Genomic DNA, 26,077 nt, shown 5'->3' with positions numbered 1-26,077 from the left:
AGGACATGGGTTTAAGGTGAGGGGAGAAAGATTTACTGCATGCGACATACATCTCTAATCTGCCAGCACTTCCTCCTTAACAATACTACCCAAAAGGAAAAGGTGGCACAGAACTGGGGTTTATCGATGGGGAAGGAGGGGGCCCAGGCATGCATCCAGCCACAGTGTTGTTGGTGCCCAATATCATGCCGCTGACTAATGGTGAGACCATGGTCAACAACAGACTGAAATTATAGGTCACACTTTACTCATCCCTGCTCCTTCTCACATCTTACTCATCCCATCTTCCTGCGATCTCTTGATTTACATGCTCTTGATGACACCAACAATCAACACTTACTTTTCCTTCCACCTAAACTGCAATCTTGCCTTCATTCCTTCTTCTTTCAGATATCCATGAACTTTCCAACATTTTCCGTTTTTATTTGGTCACCATGTTATAGCAAAGATGGTGTCAAATTGTAAAAGGTGTAGAGAAGATTTACCAGGATGTTGCCAGGACTCTAGGGCCTGAGATACAGAGAGAGATTGAGCCGGCTAGGACTTTATTCGTTGGAGGGCAGGAGGATGAGAACATCTTATAGAGGTGTACAAAATCATGAGAGGAATACTGTAGATCTGGTAAACGCACAGAGCCTTTTGCCAAGTGTTGGGGAATCGAGAACCAGAGGACATAGGTTTTTGAGGGAGAAAGATTTAATAGGAAGCTGAGGAGCAAATGTTTTTACACCAAGGATGGTGGGTGTATTGAACAAGCTGCCAGAGGATGTAGTTAAGGCAGGTACCTTCACCTCATTCCAAATCATCTACATACACTGTATGTAGATACAATGCACACTGCAAATAACATAGATCATTTCCAGCACCATCTATTACATCTCCAAGTATATTTCTCATCCACGTGCTAAACAGGCTCATGTTTACTTATTGTCTGATATCAGCACCGCCAGAATCATGTCAACAGGTAATAGGTGAAGTAACTCAGCGGAACAGGCAGCAGACTGAAGGGTCTCGACCCAAAACATCACCCATTCCTTCTCTCCAGAGATGCAGCCTGTCCCACTGAGTTACTCCAGCATTTTGATTCTATCTTCGGTTTAAACTAGCATCTGCAGTTCCTTCCTACGCACATCGTGTGAACGGGTGCTTGATGGCTACTTATATCTACATGGTTAATAAAAATATGCCTATAATGATTAAATATGATGGCAATGCTAAATTTTGTATTACCCAACATCCTTCCAAAGGAAAATGATACATTGACACTTGTATTGATGCCCTTGTATTTTAATATAAATGTTACAATGTAGAATACAATTATTATCCTGTATTAGACTCTGCTTTATTTGTTTTAACATATCAAACCACTGTCCATGGTGGCCGTGTTACATTTGGCAAATTCAAATTGAAAAATATTGGCCAAGTGTAAAAACATGCATATTTTAAAGTCAACGTCTTTCCTAAAATAAAAATGAACAAAGGTAATTAACTTTGAAGATCTAGAAATGAATCACTGCTTGATAGCATCTGAATGCAATAAATTACATTGACAGCATTATTGCAGGCATGCAATATTTCAGGCACTGGTGCTAAAGTTGCAGGAAATGTCTCCAAAAAAGTGCGAGTCCCTTATTTGAGAGGGGAATGGATCACTTGAAATACAGTATCAGTACAGTGATGACTATTGGTGCCCACTGGGAATTTAATGCTCAGATGTATTTATCATGCAGAATAGAGTGGGAGTGTGGAGATGTTTTTAATATTTCTACTTTCACATCTGGAACTCTGTTCTCGCCAGACTGACTACTCTGAGACATTGACGTTAATGCAGTGTATTTGCACGTTGGAGACTGGTCCAAATGTGTTGATTTTCGGTCAGGGTCATTTGCAATACCATTGTTTGAATCAGTGGTTGAGAGACGTTTCTCTTGTAATGTATGTTCCAGGGAATATCCTTGTGTGAGCAATTCTCTCTCTTTAGTATTTCGCCATTTCATTCTTCGATTCTGGAACCAGATTTTTACCTTTTGAGTTGAAAAGATCAATAACAAATAATGAAATTAAGAAATGTTCAGTTCTCTAATTTAATTCCATACACTTAATATCAAAATAATTAAAATTACTGCATTGTAAATAAATATTTGTAATCTATTTGGAAATCCTAGAGTAAAAGTACCTTGTAAGGATAAACAAAGTGCAAAACAGTTAAATAATACAATTTCTTAACATTAGCAATTAACTATTACAACAACTTTACAACAGTTATATAAAACTCTGCAAGATTGTCACTAACTCCCTCTCCTAATTGGAGAGATAGTCAACTCTTATAATTCCAATATTCCTTCTTTCTTTTGACTAAGAAAATTTGCTTTAGCATAACAGATACTTCCATTATGCAAGTCCTGTGCAATAAAACTAATCAGAACTATTGTAGATAGGAATACATCATCCATTATGTAGTAGCATGAGCAAATCTTGTTTGTTAGATCTTTGAACAAATTCTTTTTTCATCTCTAACCCAAGGAGTAGCAATCTTAGACGTTTTAGCAAATAGACCATCACTGTACTAAGAAGAGCTCCAGTTTAAGTAGAAATCCAGCCATGAAGGGACCCATCATTCTCTGTAATAACAGCACTCAATCTGTCTCTTGGAATTAAGCAGCAATTCTTGTAAGATTAAAAGCAGCAAGAATGGAGCCTACTTTGGTAGCACTGTAGGTTTAGTGGACTGGGCACTTTGGTACATAATGTGTAAAGTACGTATTGAAATTGTTACCCTTTAATTGGATTTGAACCTTTGCATAAATAGTGTCCAGGTGAATTAGCTTTTATTTCTTAGAGCCCAACAGGACCAAATCATATGTGTTGGGTTGAGACGAGGTTGGGTAAATTTTTTGCTAAAACATTTAGGGTCTGGCTGACACAGTACTTTATCCAGAATTGGTTGACTTGGTGTCAGTGGGTGGACACTAAGCCAGGGAGCGGACCAAGTACTAGAAGATTATTTTCAGGAATGCTGGAATAAATGATGGAGTAACTCAGCGGAATAGGCAACAGACTGCACAGTGGTATGTGTAGGATGGAACTGCAGATGCTGGTTTAGACCGAAGATAGACACAAAAAGCTGAAGTAACGTCACCCATTCCTTCTCTCCAGAGATGCTGCCTTTCAAGCTGAGTTACTCTGGCTTTTTGTGTCTACCTTCTGTGCAGTGGTATGATGTAATGACACAGTGGTATGATGTAATGACACAGTGGTATGATGTAATGACACAGTGGTATGATGTAATGACACAGTGGTATGATGTAATGACACAGTGGTATGATGTAATGACACAGTGGTATGATGTAATGACACAGTGGTATGATGTAATGACACAGTGGTATGATGTAATGACACAGTGGTATGATGTAATTACACAGTGGTATGATGTTATGACAGTGGTATGATGTAATGACACAGTGGTATGATGTAATGATACAGTATGACATGTGTGGGCAGGAATTGTCACCGAGCTTGGAAAAATAATTTTCTGCATCTTTTACAAGTTTGACTCAGTATCAGTGACAGGATGTGATCCCTTGTGAGAGTGTGTGGTTGGCAACCTTTACCCAGGCTTGCAGTATATTACTCAGGCTTCCATTTCAAGTGCCAGGGTCAGGCAGTGGCATCCTTCCGTGGAGGTTGAATGAGGAATAAGGGGCTTGAGCACCTTTCTCAGGAGTGGACGTCAAATCTAATTCAAGTGTTTCCAGATCAGGTCAAATCAGCTCGGCTCATGCATGAAATACATTACAAACATTTTGGCTTAGATTGGGTTTAGAATGACAGCAATCTGATCAAGTTGTTAGGTTTTAATTCTTGACTCCGTAGATTTACCTGGCTTGCAATACTAACATGGCAGGAGAATTAGAGGGCCAAGATACAGTGGATGTGCAGAGGATGTTTCCAGTAATGGAAGATTCAAGGACCAAAGAGCACAGCCTCAGAATAAAAGGACGTACCTTTAGAATGGAGATGAGGAGGAATTCCTTCAGACAGAGGGTGATGAATCTGTGGAATTCATTGCTACAGATGGTGGTGGAGGCCAAGTCAGTTGATAATTTTAAAGTTGAGATTGAGAGATTCTTGATTAGTAAGGGTGTCAAAGGTTACAGGGAGAAGGCAGAAGAATTGGGTTGAAGGGGAAAATTGATCAACCGTGATTGAATGGTGGAGCAGACTCATTGGGCCGAATGGCCTAATTCTGTTCCTATGTCTTATGATCTTGTAGACACGAAATGCTGGAGTAACTCAGCGGGTCAGGCAGCATCACTGGAGAAAAGGAATAGGTGACGTTTCGGGTCAAGACCCTTCTTCAGACTGAGAGTCAGGGGAGAGGGGAAAATAGAGGCATGAAAAAGTACAGAACAATCAGAGCTGGCACCAATATAGAACAAATCAAAGCCTGCACTGATTGTGTTGAGAACTGGCTTGGACTGAAAGGCTTCCTTCCATGTCATAAGAAGTGGAACTGACTCTAGTGCTGATGAAAAGTGAGCAAGTATGGGCTGAAAGGCCTCCCTCAGTGATTTAATAACTATGTTTCTGCACAATATTTATGCTGCAAACACTGTAACATCTGATGTTTTTTTCCTTGTGTATAATGTATGAACTTATAGCATTAGCTTTTGTTCATCAGTTACTAACCAGTGAGGTAAAGAGGCTGACATCCAGTACCTGTGAATCTTTAAGACCAAGATGAGTGGCCAGTTTCTTTCTGTCGGTCTTACTAATGTATTTCTGCTTTTGAAAGGTCTTCTCCAGTGATTTCCGCTGTTCTTCAGAAAAGACAACTCTCCGCAGGATTCCTCTTCGCACCTTGTTGTGACTAACCTGAGGCCAAAGGGGAAATTCACAGCTCCTGAAAGAACTGCTAACTAGAAAGTAAAACAGCATAAATGTAGGGATATTAGACATTCTGTACATATTAGACATTCTGTACAGCTACTTAGTTACTGTACATCTGCTGTTGAATGTGGAAATACCAAGGCAATTATCGGTGATTTATCAATCTATCTTACACAATCTTCTCCACTGTAATCAGAGGAGATCAGTGAATTATTAGAATTTCAGGACTCGTGAACAATTCAGCTAATGAAATATCTTGAATACACCACACTGTGCTGTATGAAGGAGTACATTTTCAATGATGCACTAAACCAGATTTAATGTTTAATACTGACTCTTTCCTTGAAAAAGGTACAATTTGTTTTGTGGATTGTAAGTCAATGAGAAAAATAAAATATAGTGGATTTTAAAGTAATTGATTTTATTCATAAGTTTTAAATTTTGCCTCCATCTTAATCTCATATCTATGAATATTTTATATTCAGTAAATCAGGGTATAAAATTTTAATTTGTAATTGCTGGCTTGCTCTCAGTGAGAAGTCTTCACTATAACTAACTGCTAGCCAACCTGATGAAAACTGTTGCTCTTCACCAGGAAATTATCACCCAAAATGTTTGAAAAGGATACGTTCACCCCAAGAGACCGCATGATCTTTGTGGAAAAGGTTCTTTAAAGACAGCAGCAATTGGTGATGAAAAATTCCATGGCATTAATGCCTGATCCCAGTGCTACCAGAGCACCGCCTGCTTTCAGGGGGTAACTGCCAAGCCGGTCCCCCGAACGCAAGACCCAGTTGGCCGCGGCCTACAGGGGGGAGCCCGCTGAGCGAGCCCCTGCTCGGATAACCCGGTGGACCACGGACTGGAAGGGAAAGCCCCCCCCAGCCGACCCAACCCATGCTCATCCCCCGAAGACCTGAGACCGGGAGGATGGAGCGTGACGGAAGACCTGAATGACATGACTGGGAGGAGCGAGGCTGGTAGGAGAGGGGATGGAACCAGGGCCTGGTCTACTGCGCCCTCAAGGTCGGCTGCAGGAGGCGTCCCCGATGGCACAAAGGTGGATGGGCGAGGAGAGTAACGTCCATTTGCAGGTCATCCCCCACGTTCAAGGACAGCCGACGGATGGAGGCCCACAGCAGCCTGGGGCTTGCCCAGAACGGGCACCGCTCATAATACCTGGAGCGTAGACTAGACTTTGAAAATGGCACCAAAACATGGCTCTTCTTGCATGCGGGATCAGTAAATTATTTCTACACAAGTTGCTAATCAGGGCCGCAGGGCGAAGACTGAGGATGCAACTAGAATTAATGAATTCATCAGGAAGGCTGGCTCCATCCTGGGACGGAGTTGGATTCATGAGGTGTGGTTTTTGGCGGGGAGTATGCTCCTCAAACTGCAGAGCATCCTGGACAATACAGCTCACCCCCTCCATGACACACTGGTCAACCTGAGGAGTACCTTCAGCAACAGACTGGTTCCACCAAGATGCAGTACAGAACACCACAGGAGATCCTTCTTCCCTGTGGCTATCAAACTGTACAACTCCTCCCCTTTCAATGGTGGGGTAGACTGAGACTGACACTGAATTCCTAATCTAAATTATTTTGGATATCCACCCTGAACAGATTTTCCATCTTCTGGATACTTCAATTAATGCATAATACTACCACCATATTCTTTCCACAATGTTACTTGAACATCCACAACACTGGATCCCATCAAACTCTCTGTGCCGCATATTTCTTTGTCAACTTTTATATGCCCCCAAGCTATCCCCAAGACTCCCTTTAGCCCGATATCTGCACTTTGAAAAGGGCCAACTATATTTTTATGTTTTATCCATTGGCAAACACTCTCTGGATCATGTTGCTTTATTCACCCTGGATTTCTCCATCAAGATCCAACTTAATTCCATTGTGCAGTTAAAAGCCTCTTGGAAATTTCAACATTTCTTTTGCCAGTGCCTATACTACCTGTAACTCAGAGCGCTGAAAGAAATTGACTCCAGAAAACATACGGATGCATCTTTGACAAATGTGGAGTCCAGATAAAAGCGCATTGCCATTCGGATAGGGCAACCAAAAAAAAAAGGACTTTGACTTGAGAATTAAGGGACAGAAGTTTAGAGGTAACATGAGGGGGAACTTCTGTACTCAGAGAGTGGTAGCTGTGTGGAATGAGCTTCCAGTGGAAGTGGTGGAGGCAGGTTCGATTTTATCATAAAAAAATAAATAATATATGGACGGGAAAGGAATGGAGGGTTATGGTCTGAGTGCAGATAGATTGGACTAAGGGAAAATAAGTGTTCGGCACGGACTTGAGGGGCTGAGATGGCCTGTTTCTGTGCTGTAATTGTTATATGGTTACTTAGCTGTAATTTAATCACATCACCAAACAAAATAGCAGTTTTTTGCTCTGTTGATCCAGTGATCTCTATTCAGATAGACAGAACGTTGGTACCCTGATTAGTTGAAGAAGGTCTATAAAAGTCGATTTCATTTATGTCTCAATGAACTGATCCCAATGCTGGTGCTTCATAGGATCCCACCCCCCCCCCCCCCCCCCCCAATGGAATGTGAGAGACAGGACCCAAGACTTGCAAACAGAGCTTTATTTATGGCTGGACGAAAGGGCACCTGACCCCCATCCAGTACTTTCTTAACACAGGCCGATTTGGAAAGTTCATCTGTACTGTGAAAAATAGTGGCAAGGTCGCGTGTGGATGAAGAAAGTGAAAGTGAAGATTGGTCATGGCCCTGTTGCCCATTGTATGGGCGCCACAGCCATGTAAAACTCTCTGTGGGAAAGCGGCAGCCCCCTGAAAACATTTCAAAGAGTCTCAGCTCATTAAACAGCCAGAATTTGCTGCCTCACTTGTCAAGAAGCATTCAGGTTTGCAACTCAGTTTTCCGAGGCTTTTTCTTCTAAAGCTATTTATTCACCGAAACTCTGAATTCACTAAGCAGCCAGTTTGACTTAAAGTGACATTGCCTTTGGAAATTCAATGTAATGCCTCAAAGGCGCCACCAATGCCTATTAGTATATTTGATATTCGTACGGCATTACCTCTTTCCTTTATAAATATGCTGAATCAAAGTTATTTATAATTTGTGCAGATGATTTATAAATAAAAGCAATATTTCCCCAAGGGCATTCTGCAAAATACATTGAGATCAATTAACAGGTACCCACAATTAAATACTAGCACACATTTTGAAATGATGTATGCTTGATGCTAATGACTTTTTAAGCCATGCAGTTCATTGTGGAAATTTGTAAAATGTCATTGAGAAAGCCATACATTGAAATGACAATACATTAACTGTCCAGCTGTAATGTGGCATTTGACATGGAACCATTTTCAGACCACATGAAATCGTATTGCTACGGTATACAAAACAAATCAGGCATTACTGATGCAGCACAAAAACTTACTTGGAAAATCAGTGGGGGAGACCTGCTGTTGACAGGACCCACCACAGCAAGCCAAGAGGACCTGCGGGAAACTTGGCAGAAAACACTTGGATAAAGCTATAAGGATAAAGCAGAAATATGATAAACAGTGGTACAGTGTATTTCATCCAACCTCTATGAAAAACGATTATGTCTTAAAGTGATGCTGAAACAACCTGCATTCTAATGAGTCAAAGACAAACGTTTTAAAATATTCTGTATTTTAGAAGGTTTAGGTGTGGCTAGCACTTTGCTTTATTCCAAGTCAGCACAAAAAGATGATTCCTTCTTTGTTTTTCATGTACTAAGGGTGATAAACGTCGTAAGGTTCATCAGTTTTGGCTGCAGAGAGGCAAGATTTTGTTTGACATTTTAGATAATGGAGTTCATTGATTTTAATTCTAAGCATGAAAGCAAAGACAGGAGCCAATTGGGACTGTGCCCTTTTCTTTAAACCCAAAACAGAAAAAAAGATCTTAAACAAACTTTAATAAGATGGCCATGTTTTAAATGCGGCTTTAGAGAAATCTTGCATTTTGTCTTCACCAATGTAAACTCAAACTCACGCAAGAGACCTCCAGTGGAAATCACACGCCCCTTCTTTGACCACACTTAGGTCCTTATCTTTTCTGTTTAAACTTGTATCAATGCAAAATTGACCATTCAATACCAGATGAATTTCCTAGTAATCCCAGAAATGGTTCACATCTTCCACGAAGAACAAGAATCGCATTTACGAAACTTTGTTGAAATGCAAATTAAGAGCGTAAAAAAAAAAGATTGAACCGCAGCAGAAAACAGAAAATTATTTAATGTCTGCTTCCTAGCTTGCTTTGAAATTACTTTTTCTTTAACCTGAGTTACTTCCTTTAACAATTGAACATTTTTCCTTTCTTGAGAACTAGCTTAAACATGGGCATTCAGGTATTTGAGTGGCACTGTTAATTGCAGGGGACCGGTAAAGTTAAGTTCTGCGTTCAATGCGCATTTTAGAATGTTCTTATAATTTGCACCAGTCTTTATAGAACCAACGCAGTCCTGTACTTTTCAAGCAATGTCTTCACATTATTTGGCAACATTTATTTTTGCTAAGTTGACAAGATTTCATTCATTGAAAATAATGCCAGAACATATATTGAAAATACGTAGTCAGTTAATAATATATTTGAAATACAACTGGTCACATGACATTGAATATTGTCGATGAATTGAATCGTGCCTTATAAGAAATTTTGAAAGAGTGAAATTGTTATCTCTCTTTTTTTGTGGTGAATACAAAATAAATCAGACCACCAGTCTGAGCGTAATATATGTCCAACGTGTAAAATGTGCAACCACCAAGCCCAAGTCATACGCCAAATGGACATTGTTGTCGATCAATGAGGCGCAGGCTCAGGGCTAGGCTCGTGTTCAAACACAAACAGAAAATGCTGGAAACAAACAGCAATTTATGTTGTGCCCGTGGGATAAGCAGGCAGGTAGAAGTTTCAACCTAAGTAGATGAAATGCACTGTTCACTCCACGGAAATTAAACGATGCTATCTGTGTGTGCATTCACCACTATCGTTCTTTTGTTTCCTATTTGTACTAGTTCTCATTCCTTCTGAATTGTTTGTGAACATCTGTGAATGATCCACGACCAGAGGGAGATACTTTATTTAATGCGAACTCAAAATGTGCGATGCAATCTCCTATAACGAAGCCCTCATTAGCCGGATTAACTGCAGTCACGCCATGATTTATGGTGCAACTTTTATATTAACCTGCTAACTTTGTTATTAGTTACATTGGTGCTAACATCATATTATACTTCAGCACTTTATGTTATTTTTTCACATTATACTTTTGCACTTTAAAGGGTATCTTCTACAAGGGCTTGTAATTTCCAGCAGCTTTAAAATTACCAATAAAAATATCGTATAGATTAGAAAAAAGCGTGTCGAATATTGGACGTATTGCATGGGGAATTTAGGAAAAATAATCATGCCATCCAAAAAGTTTAGTATAAGCTATTTTAGATGGACAACAGTAAAAGAACCAACACTAATAAATAAAGCTTTTAAAGGCAAAAAGCTAACATAAGACGCGGTTAAAAAAGCGACGAAGAAATCAAATATTAAACTCCAAATAAGGTATCTCCTTGATGGAGTGGAAATGGAGTGAACCCTTACCTATATCAGGGTATGTGACTGTTTGGCTGGTGGAGGTGACTGGAGCCGGCTGGTTGTCTGAGGGGTTAACGAGCTGAAAGGAGGATCTTGTAGGATGTGGACCTCCCGATGGGCCGATTTGTTCCGCAGTTTGGGCCACTTTCACTGGCACAGGGTTTGCAGGAATTGGTCGAAGCGGGGGGTTCAAGGGACCATTTATCCGAAGCAAATTGTCAATTAGAAAACTTTTGCCCAAGTTGTGCAATGCAGGGAGCTGAGGTGGGCCCAGCACCTGCCAGGACACTGAAGGCGTTGGAATCAGGCTGGGAAGCATGATGAGGAACAAAACAAAATAAGAAATAATGTGAGACGGAGACTTCTTTGCTCAATCGCTCCACATAATTCGAAGCGGAACGAGGACGAAAACGGTCGTCCCTTGTTAAAGAGCGACTCTTCCCAATGTTATAACTTTTGGAAAAGTCTAGTGCCTTCCTTTCTTAGTGCAGAGTGTGATGTGATTGGCCCGAAGGTGTACATGTGATTACTAATATAATTGTACAGGGAAGGGAGGTGTGTCTGCTTTATTCAATGCAGGGACGAATTTTAACTATATGGGGAACCATGTCAAATTCCACTAACTTTAATAAATAAAAACCTTTGGATTAAAGACAAATGCAATTTTTCTCATTCACGGATATTTTTACAGCCTTAAATATTAACTGCCCCGCTGAGTTCCTCCAGCACTTTGTGTTTTGTTTAAGATTCCAACATCTGCACTTCCTTGTGTCCACTACAAATTTCTAACCCTAGTGACCATATTAAAAAGTGATGTAATTGACTACTTATAATTATACCAATTGCCAATGTTTACAGTTGTTTTAATTTTCAAGTTATAATCAAATGAAAATAAAACGTCAAATTTTAGAGTGAATACTCCAAGAGTTCATCCGATGCTATCTCTGGTGGAAATGCTTTCCCCAGATTGTTCCATGCCGAAGAACTGGACATGCAGATGCAATGCTGCACATGGAATTTTGCGGAGTTTGGTCAGGAATGCAAGTCACTCGCACTTTGCGGTGGTTACCTGTTTGACTCGGATTTACGCCCGCTGCTATCTCTGGTAACGGTAATCTAATTGGCACTTTCCGTCAGTAGCACCGAAATCCTTTTCGTCAAATGGCAGATTAACTCGCAGTCAAGAATTATAAATGAAAGCGACTCCTACAGTAAAGCTTTATTGAACCAACATTTCTGTTTTCTTTAGCGCCGGATTAGCAATATCAGTAGCCCATGTGAGGAATACTCTGTATATGTCATCCAATTCTAACCTAATGAACAATAATTGTATATAAATTACCGACAGTGATATGCCTTTATTATAATTTAATCCCAGCGACGATCCTACATAATAGACAACTATGATACTTATAAAATCATTTCAGATTTAAACGTTTAACATCAATCTGTAATATTCTTCGTTCTTGCATTTACAATTTCCAGTGTAATAGTTTCCAGTGTTATCCGGACATATCCCGGAGGTGTGGCGGTTTATAACACACAACTCGCTCTTTTTAGTTTGAAATTCAACTTTAAAACGTTCCCACCCCACACACTGGTCTCAATTCTTGAGATGATGCAGTTCTTTCGTATTATAGTCACGAGCACTTTGTGTTCGTCAACAGTTGTCTGATGAAAATTATTTTGAGCTTTAATGAAAACTTTATTTTGCATGACCCTGTCTCTCAACAAAGTAGATTCATTTTACGAACTAACAAAAATTGTATCAACTGCGCTGCTAATGCGCTATTTTTAGAGCGAGTCGGCGCGGGAAACCTTGAACAAAATGAAAACCGACAGTCATAAAAGTGCATTATTTTAAAATCATCACATATACATTCATAACATGTCTAAATTGCGGGACACGAGTAGAATGTGCCTTGAATTTTGTGGTGTTTGTTTCGATTATTTTAACTCTTGAATTCTTAAAGTTCTGTGTAAATCGATTGTCAATTCTTATATAACACCCGTCTTTTTAGTCGTTAAAATCAACTTATTTTTGTGTAGAATCTGGTGGGCGCGTTTTACATTAACGAATAATTATTGGGTACAGTGGTCCAATTCAACCTCCTTCAATAATTCACAATGCAACTAAGAAGTCTACATATGTTAGATTGGGGAGTTCTGCGAGAGAATTCCAAGATAAAGCGCCTACATTCTGTCACGATATTAACATGTGTTAACAGAAGGAATTTACAAATCTCAGACACGAAGATCTAGGATTGTTCGACAGTTATCGAGATAGTTCATATTATGTTTACATGTTTTTGTAAAATAATTGATTGATGTTGAGATATGGTAGAATGTTTTCAGATTTTCTTGGAAGTCAGGTTGTGTTTATTTTTTTGTAAAATATGTTTTATGATAATACAATACTCAATGAAAGTTTCAAAGTTACTCAGTTTTGAAATGAGAGACATGTTCAACTTACTGGTTACGTTTAAGCCAATTTTACTCAACAGACGCTTTTATTTGCTTGAGTTATTTCCGCATTTCTGATTCCTTTGCCTCGGCGACTTTCAGAGAATATTTGCTGCAAATAACCCGCCACTTTTGTTTGATATTTCTTGTAATTGTTTCATAATATTAATGCGTATGATTCGAAAGCTGATTTTTTGAGGAATGCATATGGACACTGAAGATTTGTATTCTGTAGGAATTGCAAATGAATTAGCAACGTAAGAACTGCGTTATCGATTTTCTCTTTATTTCCCTACCTAATTATTTGCCCGTTCCGAATGAATGTAAGAGGTACCAGTTTGTTTAAAGTTTCTCATTTTCTGATTAGCAAAAAAAAACATGTTGGTACAAATTTGTCCCGTTTATGTATCAGAATGCAGATATCCAAAAGAGTTCGGGTTATTTTACTAGGCAAATTACTGGGAATTAAACAGTTGACGCCAATGGAACACTAAAGATTCAGGCAAGTTTGAAGTAACTAATTAACTACCCCGGGGGAAAGAAAGCCTGCGAATTATTTAATATGGCAATTTATCATGTGCCTGAGTATTTTATATCGTGATGCAATAATATCTACAGGTAGAGGTAACCGAAAGCAAAGTACTGCAGATGCTGTCAATCTGATATAAAACTGAAAATGCTCAGCAGATAGCGTCAGCGGGAAGAACATATGGTATTAAACTGAGTCTGAAGAAGGGTCTCGACCCGAAACGTCACCAATTCCGTCTCCTCAGAGATGCTGCCTGTCCCGCTGAGTTACTCCAGCTTTTTGTGCCTATCTTCGTATTAAACTGCAAGGTTAATTCTGTTTCTCTCTTTTCAGATGCTGCCCGATTTGTGGAGCACTGCATAATCCAGTGATTTTTTTAAATTTTAAGACAAGGTTGGCACTATTTTGCACAATGTTTGATGATCAACTGACACGTTGAACCCAAAATTTTATCAGGCTGAAATATTGGTCGGGTTTTGTGTTTTTCTTCAATGTAAACCAGCACAGTAGGTAGCATTGTTTGACCTTCACTCTCAATTAGAAATGAACATAACCTTATCTTGAAAAGAGTTTAAATCAGAAAACAAAAAAAATAATGATCCGTGAATAAAGCCCGAAACTTGGTTATCTATCTGACTTATCAGAATAGTGTTACAAAACTGTTGTGTCAATTTTTCACTTGTTGCTTGTTTTCTACTTTAACTCTTACCAATTCACTAAGCCATATATATCTGTTTTACACCCTTTCCAGTTTAATGCCATCATTCCTATAGCAGGGCTACAAGAGCAGTACACAAAATGTGTAGGAAGGAACTGCAGATGCTGGTTTACACCAAAGCTGGATATAAAATGCTGCAGTAACTCAGCGGGACAGGCAGCATCTCTGGATAGAGAGATGCTACCTGTCGTGCTGAAGTACTCCAGCATTTTGTGTCTATCTTAAGAGCAGTGTTCCAAATATTATCTTTCCAAAATCTTATACCGCTCTGACATGACATCCCAATTCCTGTACTCAATACCCTGACTGATGAAGCCAAGCATGCCAAATGTCTTCTGTACCACCCTATCTCCCGGTGATGCCACCTTTATGGAACTGTATACATGCATCCGTAGGTCTCTCTACAACACACCCCAGGGCCAAACAGTGAGCCATGGAGCCATACGGCATGGAAACAACCCCTTCAGCTCAATGTTTCTACATTGACCATTCATATACTAGAAACATATAACAGAGCTTTGAACCCAACTCGTCCATGTTGACCAAGATGCACCATCTCAGCTCGTCCCATTTACCCACATATAAAATCACTGTTTTTTTAATTTTCCTCTTCTCTAAGCTTTTGAAACAATTGATCACACAGATTGCAGGAGCCATTTATGCTTAAGTCAGTATATTATCGTCATGTCTAGATATTTTTAGTTCTTATCTGTATGTACGCTGGTAGGTGGGTTTTGATACGTCGTGGGGTGTGTATACACCTGGAGAGGCCAGCGCAGGCTCAGAGATTTAGCGTTTAATTAGCCTCGGGGGATGGTGAGGACAACAGTTTTTACCACGATCACATTCACGTTCACGAGAAGCCATACGGAAACAGTTAGTAAGAAGGAAAAGTAATGAATTATTTCTTTGTTTTGTATAACTGCAATAAAAGACCAATTAATCAAGAAACAACGACAGGAAGATTCGTTTTTTGCTATCTGTTAGTGCGTAAACTATATCTCCAAAACATCCCCGAGTAGTAATAGCAATTAAAAGTTGGACATTGAAAAGTTAAGAAATTGCTATTACACAGATCTTACCGGGATAATTAGTGTGATTGTTAAAATATCAGCTGTTGTGTCTTCTTCAGCAAGCAGTTCTTCAGCAACCTAAAAATAATAAAACGCACATTCAAACAAAAGGAAAGTAGTGCAGATGCTGCAGGTCAGGCTGTGCCTGCGAGGAAAATAAATAAAATATTTCAAATTAATGCTGTCCTACCAGGTCCGTTCAGAAGGTAATCAGTAGAGAAGTTACTCTGAAGATTAAGAGATCAACTGGAGATGGCCAAGATCATCTCAAATTTTGAACAATTGAGTTGGAGGTTGTCGTGTGTAACCTGTTATCTGTCAGGTTGTCTCTGGCCCTTCCACTTTTACAGATTCCCCCCCCCCCCCCCTCAGCTCCTCAATCAATCTGAAGAAGGGTTCCGACCCGAAATGTCACCTATACATGTTCTCCAGAGAAGCTGCCGACCAACTCAGTTACTTCAGCACTTTGTCTATTTTTGTAAACCAGCATCTGCAGTTCCCCATATCTAAAAGAATAAAGGAAGTGATGTGTTTTTACCTAGGTTAAGAAATCGGAATGTATTACCAGAAATGATGGTAGGAGTAATTCCACAGTAAATTTTAAAAGTAAAGATACATACCTGTACTGGAAAAATAAAATCTTAAAAAGAATGAGAAATAAACTGGATATTTTTTTTAAAAAACCCTCACAAAGTCATGACAAGTCACAACCAAAATTCCTTCATCTCCCTATTATATATAATTAACATATCATTAGACAGTTTGTATTATCTGATTTTTATTTAGCTTTGGTATTGATTGTTTGTGCCATTCATTTTATCTGTGCCTAGAATCTTAATTAACATAGAAACATAGAAAATAGTTGCAGGAGTATTCGGCCCTTCGAGCCGTTCAATGTGATCATGGCAGATCATCCACAATCAGCACCCCGTTCCTGCATTCTCCCTTTAAACACCGGAAATATATTGATCGATATATCTAATCTGAAAAAGTAAGATTTAAAAAGAAGCAGAGCATACGATTCTGCCAGCAATAGTAAACCAAAACCAGATGGAATGATGGATGTCCAGGAGTGATTAAAGGCAGTCATTTCAAGGATGAACGGCACAATATTGTAAAACCAAGGAAATTAAACACATGCAGGTTTTAACATTAACTAAACTCTGAGATCAGATTGACACTTTGAAATCTGTATACAGTAAATTATTGACTAAATATATGCAATTTTAATTGTATTTCAGGATTTTAAACAGTCTTTAGAAAGTATCCGGACCATCAAGCAGTTAAGAGTATAAATAATAATTTTAAATGCAAAGGACATCTTTGACATGTAACTGGGAATGAGGACGAGAGGAAAGATAAAACACTGGGGTAACTCAGTGAGTCAGGCCGCATCCCCGGAGAACATGGATAGGTGACGTTTCGGGTCAGAACCCTACTTCTGCTATCCACAGTCCTTAGGAAAAAGGACTGTCATGCAATTACTTAAGATTTATTGAGAAATTATGCTTAGCTTAGCATGGGAACTGTTTTGCCAATTTCTTTTCTAAAGTATTATTTTTCAGTTTTGTTTTTGTTCTCACACTACAAGAAAGTAGAATAATTAATCGCTTGTACAGTCCAGCACTCCTTCATTCAATGGAACGTGAAGGAAAGCAGCTGTTAATGTTAATGTCTATTGCAAACTAATTGATTTTTAGCAGACTGCCCTAAATCTAAATTACTGGTCCCGTTTAATTGTTACTAAACCTAGAACCACGGTAAGAAGCTGTGATGCATTCATCTCAGATGAATTGACGGATTTGCCCTGCAGCATATCCCATACAAAGGTATGTACTAGATTAGTGTAAAAAGTCAATTGGTAATCACCCTGCCACTTAAATGATTTTCCACTTGGTATCTGTAATGGCCTTAAGGGCCTGTCCCACTTGGGCGTCATTTGCACGTCACGCAGGTGGCGCGCAAATCACCACGCACCATGCGTGCGTAATGCACGCCATGCACGCGTAATGCACACCATGTGCACATCACATGATCTGAATTCCACTGATTCACCACCCTCTGACTGAAGAAATGTCTCCTCATCTAAATTCCTCCTTTCTAAAGGAGATGGTCCGTTCCCTCCAGAAATGGTCCACTTTTTGTAGGGTCTGATCACTGACCTTTTTGTCATTGTGGGCTCAGGTTTGTAGAATTGTAATTGTGTGGCCCATTTTACAAACCTGTGCCCTTCAGACATGCATATTTGCAATGATCAAGTGCACCTCTATGAATGAGTTTGGTATAACCTTAGTTCTGAAGTAGAGACAACTTAGTTTGAACAGTGTCCTGTTTGCCCTGCAAAATAACTTCACTCCTTTGAGAAGCCTGTCGGAGGTGAATTGCCAGCACATCTGTGAGGAAGATTGAAGTAAGAGCTGGGCAATCAGTTAGAAGCAAAGAAATTCACATATTCCCCTCATTTTATTGTGGTCTGACAATTCCTAAAACATCTATTTGATGCGGAGTAAGACAGAAGTATCAAATCCACAGGTAAATCAGTTAATGATGCTATATGAATCAGGCAATTCTGTCTCCCAGAAGTTTTGCCTTGAGCAGTCAGTGGCCACATTGTAACAGAAAAAAATTGGAAGCCACATGCTGTGTAGTAAAATTGTCCTTAACAAATTGCTCTATTGTTAAAGTGATAGGAAGCCAAAGGTTGCATGTAGGCTCATTTAAACGTTGCCTACAGCTAACGATACTGAGAGAAAAATAAAGTGACATTGCCCTGCCTAAATTTTTTAACAGGCTACTGCTAATGTGAAAAATCACTTTCCATGCCTATTGCCTGTGATAGTGCAAGGAGATTTTCTATGGTGCTTTGTTTAGTGAGATCTGTCAGGGGAGTCTTTCTCTAATGAATGGTGATGCAACAGGACTCAATGAGACTTTACATTTGTAGAGAGTATGTAATCATTTCTTCTAAAATAGATAGCAATGGAAGTAGATGGAAGATGGTAAATTGAGATAAAAAGTAAAGACTACACAGTGCCTGATAACTCATAACCCAGGATGTCTGGATTATCTAACCATCATTTGTGATATAGGTCAGCTGCGTTTTAGATTAAAAGATGTGAGCCATACACTGGCCTGGACTTTAACAGAAAAATAATTGAATTGATTAAGATTATAATGCAATCAACATACTTTTGCCTGTAACCGATGACAGACTACATTTTTAAGAAAGTATCCGAAGTGAGAATTTGTTCTGCTTTAATTGGACTAACAAAATAAATGACCATGGCTTCATAATGAGAGTTTTTTTTAAATGCTCTCACATGCTAAATTTTAGAAAGTATTATAGAAAAATAATTTTACATCAAATTGCAGTTCCATTCATTTGCTGGGTCAGATATTCTCAATGATATCTAAGTAAATCCCACAAGTTTATGGATTTTTGTTGATGTTTTAGGCATTATGATATGCTGGTCAGTTCAGCTACTCCCTTAAAATGATGATCTAGAGACCTTCCTCACTCACATTAGCAACAGCTTTTGGTTTAAAAAATATTCATACTAACCACATCAAAGTTCAGCACAAAATTATAATCGTTTGTGGTAAACAAGCATGATATTGCCGTTATTTAGTCTTTTGCACAAGAACCTACATATTTTTTTTTTTTTCTGATCTACCCATAACTGAAGAGCACTACCAACAAATTGCAACCTGCATTCCGAAAAAGTGATAGCTTTACACTGTTTAAAAGTGATAGTGCTACACCAGCAATAGCAATCGATGGAGCTGTCAGTTATTTGAATGATTCACTGTGTGGGATGGGTGTAATGATCCATTGAAATCCCAGTGACACCAGGCTGTTAATCTGGCAAATATTCTCAAGTGCAACTGCTGGTAATGTGTGAGTATTTATTGTGTTTAGATGGAGTTCCAATGAGCTCCGAGGGTGAGAGTGAAACCTCTTGCCTTTTCACACTGTGCTCAAGACCCCTGAACCTTATGCACATTCAGTCACAGACTGAGAGTAATGAAGCATGAGCTGAAGCTCAATAGACCTTGCATTAACACAAGGGATGAGAATGTCACTAACTGCAAAGTTTCTTAAAAAAAAAGAAAACACAAGAATTACCCTGTTTTGGATGCAAACGTTATCCTTTTAGAAAAAGAACATTTCTATTATAATACAGATGACTCCTGTTATTGTTGCTTTCAATTTGCCAGTCCATAAAGAGTCAATAGGCATGAAGTGACAATAAGGGGGATTCACTCTAATATGAGGCCACTTTCCTGAGAGAAACATTCAAAATAAGTTATTTTGCAACAGATAGTCACTGTTTCCTGCAAACATCATTGAGATTCTTTGGATTTTTTTAACAATTACTTTCCATGTAAATTGGCGGACAGAACATAGATGCTCCAGCAATCATGGTTTGAAGATTTTGATGAGAATTGACAAAAAATGACAAATATAGTAAGAAAATGGGTAGAGGTAAATCAATAAAGATACTTTAGAAACAGTGTTACACAATGGAAAGTGACAGTAAAATAGTTGAATCAACTACCATTTTACAGCACATGAGGCCAATCAGCCCATTTTGCTTAGGACAGCTCTTTGAACGAGCCATTCGGTTAGTCCCAATCTTGTCTTTTCCTGTTGCCATGCAAGCTATTTTCTGTCAAAGTGGTTAACCATGCCCTTTTTGAAAGTTACAGTTCAATCTGCTTCCACCACCATTCCTTGCAGTTCTTTCAAGTGATAACAACACATGGCATTAAAAAATCCTCATGGTGATTTGGCCACTTAGTTTAAGTGAGATGGAAAACTTGGGATATATGAAAAAATGACGACATTTGTGTCACTGGATTAAAAATTAGATTAAATAACAGGAAGAGAGAGAAATGTTCAGAATTATACCACCTGGAATTGGCTGGGAAAAAACCTAAATTAATTTGTGCATAATCAATTTACTCTGGTTTTTATACTGATATATTGTTATGTGCAAATTTCAATTTCATCACATCTGCACTGTAACCTTTTGCTTCTCGTATAGATGGCCTTGCAGTAGATTTAAAAAAAGTCTCTGACTTAAATGATGAGCTGGTGTGGATTAATGCACATTAAACTAGGAGCATATTTTTTTAAATTTGGGGTAAATTCTTCAGCCTGATATCATGTTATGATACAATGAAATTTCCAGATAAGAATTGTTTATCGGACTGGAAGCCTGTGACTAGTGGAGTGAGTGTCTTAGGGATTGTTGCTGGGCTCATTGCTGTTTGCAGTCTAAATCAATGACTTGTATGAAAATATACTGTATCTAAGATGCTTATCTAATATGTATCTAAGTGCTTATGTGCAGTGACACTTGTACTGCACTGTATACAAAAATGAATTTCACTGTACCTCAGTACATGTGACAAATCAAGTACCATACCATACCAGATATTCATGACCTCTAAGAGTGGATCAAAAAGTAGATCAAGCACACGCTGCTGAAGGAACTTAATGGGTCTGCAGCATCTGAGGAAATGGGCAATGTTTAAGGTCAGAACCCTTCTTCAGACTGATTTTCTCACTCCATCAGGCAGTATTTGTGAAGGTAATTGTAAAGTCTGATTTCCAGCATCCACGGTCTTTTGTTTTGCTCTGAGATTTACCGAGTTTAAAATGATTTCCTTAATACTTTAAAAACAACATACTTAAGAATGAACTATACTGAACATTTAACACTAGAGTGCACTGCATTTGTAAAATCTCTGGCCTCCACACACCCACCTTTACATACACAAAAGCCCTAGAATAGCCTTTGGTTTCAGGCATTTCTTGTTCTGCCTTGTAATAGAAGTGGGCACAGTGGCTGGTGGTTCTCCTATTGAGGCAGCACACATAAAATAATCCCTATCTGTGGCATTGGTTTTACACTTGTTTTAGACTTGTGTCACATGTTTATTTTGCAGCCAATCTCCATTTCTGCTAATGTTCTTCATGCTCAAAAATATATTGACCCCCAGATCTGAATGGACTCAATGACTAGGGATCCACAGCAGCTAGTCGCAAAGAGTTACAACAATATACATGTCACTGGTCAAATAAATGTTATACCACTTTTTGGTTTTATGGTTCATAGAAAGATTGGTGCAGATTTTGCATTCTATAAATGACAATTTTTTGCATTTCAGAGTTTTGTGTTAAATAACTGATAACTTTTTTTGCTGTTTATTTTGGTTCTCCTACAAGGACTGCAGACAAAGAATGGTTTGTGACTTAATTGAATTACACCGCCGCCTGGTGGCATATAGTGGCCACAAATGATTCAATGAGAATTGTGAAGCATTTAAATGCCAATAAGCTCAACCATTGTGCCATCTCTTTAGTCGACTAAACCTGCAATTTACATTGGTTTTATCTGATTCTGTGGTTTCCCTCACATTAAATACAACTAGAGCTACCAGACATTACGTCAGTACATTAATTAATCTTTCTGACAATGTTGTAAACACAACTTATTAAAAAATCAATCTTTCCTGTTTTGTAAGCAAGTATTCCATTGAGGCACAATAAACATTGTCATACAAACATTTGAGGACTGCTGAAACAATGCATTTCTGTTGTATAGTTTAAATGCATGAAATGTTTTCCCAGTCAGTTTTTAAGTTTATGTAAAAACAGAAATGCTGTAAGCACAGACTTTTCTAGGTCTATGTTCTATCTCTGAAATGTCAAATATGTTTCTTTTTCCACAAATGCTGCCTTCTGAATGATTACAACATTTTCTAAAGTTCAAGTACTCAAACCGATTCTTTGAAGCCAAATTCCAAGCATTTCTTTCAGTTTTCTCAACATATGAGATGTAAATATTTTAACAAATGGAAATGATTATGTCGAGTAAACTTAGCGACAACGCTTTCTGTATTGGTGGCAATTATGGTGACAAGAAAGTAAGGTCGGGAGTGCAACGGTACATGTGGAATTTGATTTTGTGTTGAAAGAAAATAAGTTTTTATGATATCGCACCTCAAGGCATTGTAAACATGGCATGTCCAGTTGCTGCCTCTTCTTCTGTTCTAGCCTATATTACTTCAAATATTTATGTAAAAACATTGAACAGTACAGCAGAGAAATAAGCCATTTGGTCCACAATGTTCATGTCGAACATGATACAAGGTTAAACTAATCTCCAAAGCCTGCACGTGATCCACATCCCTTCAAGACTCTGAAATGCCACTATCATATCTGCCTCCACTACCCCGCCTGTCACCATGTTATGTAGTTGATCACAGTTAGTTGATCTTTTACAAACTTCCATTATTCTTCTCTTTCAATTTATCACATACAAGAACCTTTTGTCAACCTGGCTCAGTCAGAATCAAAGGATTGTGGCCCCAAGGCTCACTGCAGAGCCAGAGCATACAAACTTCAGAAGAATTGGTTGTGAACTGACATTCTTATTTCTGTCTGAAATAAGAACCATCAGAAGAAGGGCCTCGACCCAAAACGTCACCCATTACTTCTCTCCAGAGATGCTGCCTGTCCTGCTGAGTTACTCCAGCTTTTTGTGTCTATCTTCAGTTTAAACCAGCATCTGCAGTTCCGACAGATTATATGGATCTTGCACAAGTGCTCATTGATATTAAATCTAAAGCCAAAAAAACAAGGTTCAAAACAAGATTACCTGTACTACATAACAAGAGGACAATCATCGGTTAACAAGAGATCCAAAACATGCAATATGAAAGTAAAATGGCATCACAGTTATCATTATGATAATTTATAAAATGCATTAAGGATCAAACTTTGAACATAAGCAGAAAATTGCTAAGTCTTAAATGAAATAGATATTTAAAATGTTACAGTACTGGAGATAGATAAGACTGAACATACAGTTAACTGGGCTCACCCAGAGATTAAAGGCAGTAGATGTTTTTCTGAACTTGAAACAGAGATATATTATTGAAGGGAGGAAGGAGCTTTACTCTGAATTTAAATTTTTGGTCACTGCTATTACCAGATAATAGAAATGGAAAACATTCATTCTTCAATATCAATATCTTTCTCTTTTACATTTTTACTGCTGTGGTCAGCTAGGACTGAGCAAGCAAACTGCTAAATCATTAAAGATACTTTTACATTTAGTGCTTCTCAAGCTGTGTTCCCAGGAGAGCAAAGCCTGTGCATTAGTGTACCTCCACGTTTATTTTGATTCTCATTCCATTGACAGAACTAACAGCTATAATGTTTTATTGTTCCCCAATTCTGGCAAATGGTTAAGAAAGCAGAGAAAATGTGCTGGAGGTATTGATTACTTCCTCTGAAAAAAGGAGCTGTGGAAATCCTGATTGGAACCTATCCATCTTTTTAAAATGGATATTGAAGTTAAATCTTACAATCCAAATAAACAATATTCCCCCTCAATGTTGTAATCACAATCAGGAACAGTAGGCTTTATCACCTTAAGCACAGACGCAGCAAGAGGTGTATGACAGAGTCAAGGGGGTGGTTAGTTTGTGAGGTAAGTGTGCTCCTATGCCCGTTTATGCTGGTATCCTGTGTACTCCCAGTGCATAGAGTTTGGGCTATGAGTACCATTCCAAATGCTGATTCTCCACTTTGAGCAGCGAAGGGCCAGGGACTCCCACGTGCTGGAGGGGGTGTTGTAATTCTTCAATGTTTTGAGGACATTCTTGAATCTTTTTCTCCTCTCTGTCTGGTAATCTCTTCTTGTGACACAACTCAGAGTGGGGACCATTGTGGGAGTTTGGAATCATGCGATGTTGTCTATCTAACAGACCCAATTGAGTGTTATCAGGGTCTTAGCATTAGTTTTAAGGAGGATGCTGATGTTGATTCATTTCCTCTTCCAGTGGATTTGGTGGATTTTGAGGAGACATTGTTGGCAGTGTATCTACAGTATCTTGAAGTGCCTGCCATGTATAGTTCCAGCCTCAGAAGCATACATGAGGGACAGAATCACTGTTGCCCAGTAACGCATGTTTGGAGACATATTTGAGGTCTTGACCTTCTAACACCCTTGTCCTCATACAGCTGAAGCCAGATCTGGCACATTAAAAGCAATAGTGAACTTCATCATTGATTTATTTACTGAGAATAGCTTGTGGCATATGGGCAGTAGTGCAGATTTTTTATAGATCTTCATTCTCAGAGGGTGGTATTGAAAACTGTAGGCAGGTAAGTAGAGGGTCTTAATTTTGCAGATGTTGAGTGTAAGATCTACCTTCTTACTGTACATGCTTCAGTGAATGTGTCAATGCTGACTTGGGGCTTGGCCACAAGATACACACAAGCCTTGATATCCTCTGCATACATCCAGTGGATCAGGCGGCATTTGTGGAAAAAGAAACAGAGTTAACTTTTCTGGTCACATGCTCTTTATCCGATGATCCTGGCTGGCTGCTTAGTATTTCCAGCATTTTCTGGATTTTTTTCCATATTTCCAGCATCTGCAGCTTCTGTCGTAGTTGTTCTTTTTGTAGCTGTTCAACTGTTGTGGTTAGGAGTGAGCTTGGTTCTGGAGTACAGGCAAACAATTTCCCATTAGTTGCATGGATTTGTTTCAGTCTAGTAGGAAGCTTCATGGAGTTGATGTACAGCAGTGTGGCAAGAAGGATGGAATTTGAAGTGTTGTAGCAATGATCAGGGCCGGTGCTAGGAATTGCGGGGCCCAATTAGAAAATTGATGGCGGGGCCCCTACTCTAGAAAAGTAAAAATTTATGTATGTTTATATTTCGTGTCGTATGCTCGTCTTTAACCAAAAAAAACATTAAATGCTTGATATACTAAAATTTTGAAAAACTATATGAGTGTCACACATCTAATAAAATGAGCGGCACTTTGAAAGATTGAATGTGTGTGTGTGTGTGTGTGTGTGTGTGTGTGTGTGTGTGTGTGTGTGTGTTTATGAGTGTATGCGATTGTGTCTCTGTGTCTGTGTGACTGAGTGTGTGTGTTTGTGTGTATGCGTCTGTGTGTGTGCGTGCATGGCCGGCCTTAGGGGGTTTAAACGGTTTAGAGGGCTTCAGATGGGTTCAGGTGTGTTTACAATTGTTTAGAGGGGAATAGAGGGAAATAGGGGGGCTAGAGGGGGTTTAGAGGTGTTCAGAGGGTCCCAGAGGGGTTATAAGCCCCCCGTGAGAAATTGTATTTCTCTGAAATTGAAGATAGACATAAAGCTGGAGTAACTCAGCAGACAGGCAGCGCAGCGACTCTGGAGAGAAGACCCTTCTTCAGACCGAACTGAACTTGTGTCGGTGAGAGTACTTGTGATTGTCTGAAGAAGGGTCTCGACCAGAAACACAACCCTCTCCCCAGAGCCGCTGCCCGTCCCGCTGAGCCACCTTCAACTTCAGAGCCAAACAAAAAACACAGAGTGCTGGAGGAACTCAGCGGGCCAGGCGAATGCCTCACCAGCTGAGTTTCTCCAGCATTTTTGTCTACCGCTAAACATCAATGATTCCGGGAATGCTGAGGGGACAGGGTGATAGAGAGGGAGTAGGAGAGCTAGAGAGAGACGAGATGGGGAGCGGGAGAGAGAGCGCGAGAGAAAGAGGGAGGGAGGGAGTGAGCAAAAGACAGAGACACAACGTGGGTCGGTAGGTGAATGACTAACCTGCACACCAGGAAGAAGCCCCTTCTCGCGGTCCGGGGCCCTCACTCATGATGGTGAGTTAAATGAAATTCTCAACGTGTCATCGATCTACATTCCTCAGTAATGTAATTGTGTTTTAAACAAGTATTAATGACGCCGCGTGAATTTTATTCAAAGGAAC

At 39.2% G+C, this 26,077-nt stretch overlaps 1 protein-coding gene across 2 annotated transcripts; it reads right to left on the bottom strand.

Annotated features, from left to right (window-relative positions):
• Nucleotides 1–1,271: 1,271 nt before the first annotated feature.
• Nucleotides 1,272–10,959, bottom strand: dbx2 (developing brain homeobox 2). 2 transcript variants are annotated; one of them, XM_033038136.1, is made up of 4 exons: nt 10,518–10,959; nt 8,329–8,424; nt 4,720–4,919; nt 1,272–2,024 (listed from the first exon to the last, which is right to left on the bottom strand). In XM_033038136.1, the coding sequence occupies exons 1-4, from the start codon at nt 10,828–10,830 to the stop codon at nt 1,710–1,712; spliced, it is 924 nt and encodes a 307-aa protein (XP_032894027.1). In that variant the 5' UTR covers nt 10,831–10,959; the 3' UTR covers nt 1,272–1,709. The 2 variants fall into 2 exon arrangements, with proteins under 2 accessions (XP_032894027.1, XP_032894028.1); XM_033038137.1 differs by lacking the exon at nt 8,329–8,424.
• Nucleotides 10,960–26,077: the final 15,118 nt, after the last annotated feature.

The sequence above is a fragment of the Amblyraja radiata genome, chromosome 19, assembly GCF_010909765.2.
Source record: "Amblyraja radiata isolate CabotCenter1 chromosome 19, sAmbRad1.1.pri, whole genome shotgun sequence".
NCBI lineage: Eukaryota > Metazoa > Chordata > Chondrichthyes > Rajiformes > Rajidae > Amblyraja > Amblyraja radiata.
Note: the sequence above shows the minus strand (reverse complement) of the source record. Positions and strands in the feature narration are given on the sequence as shown.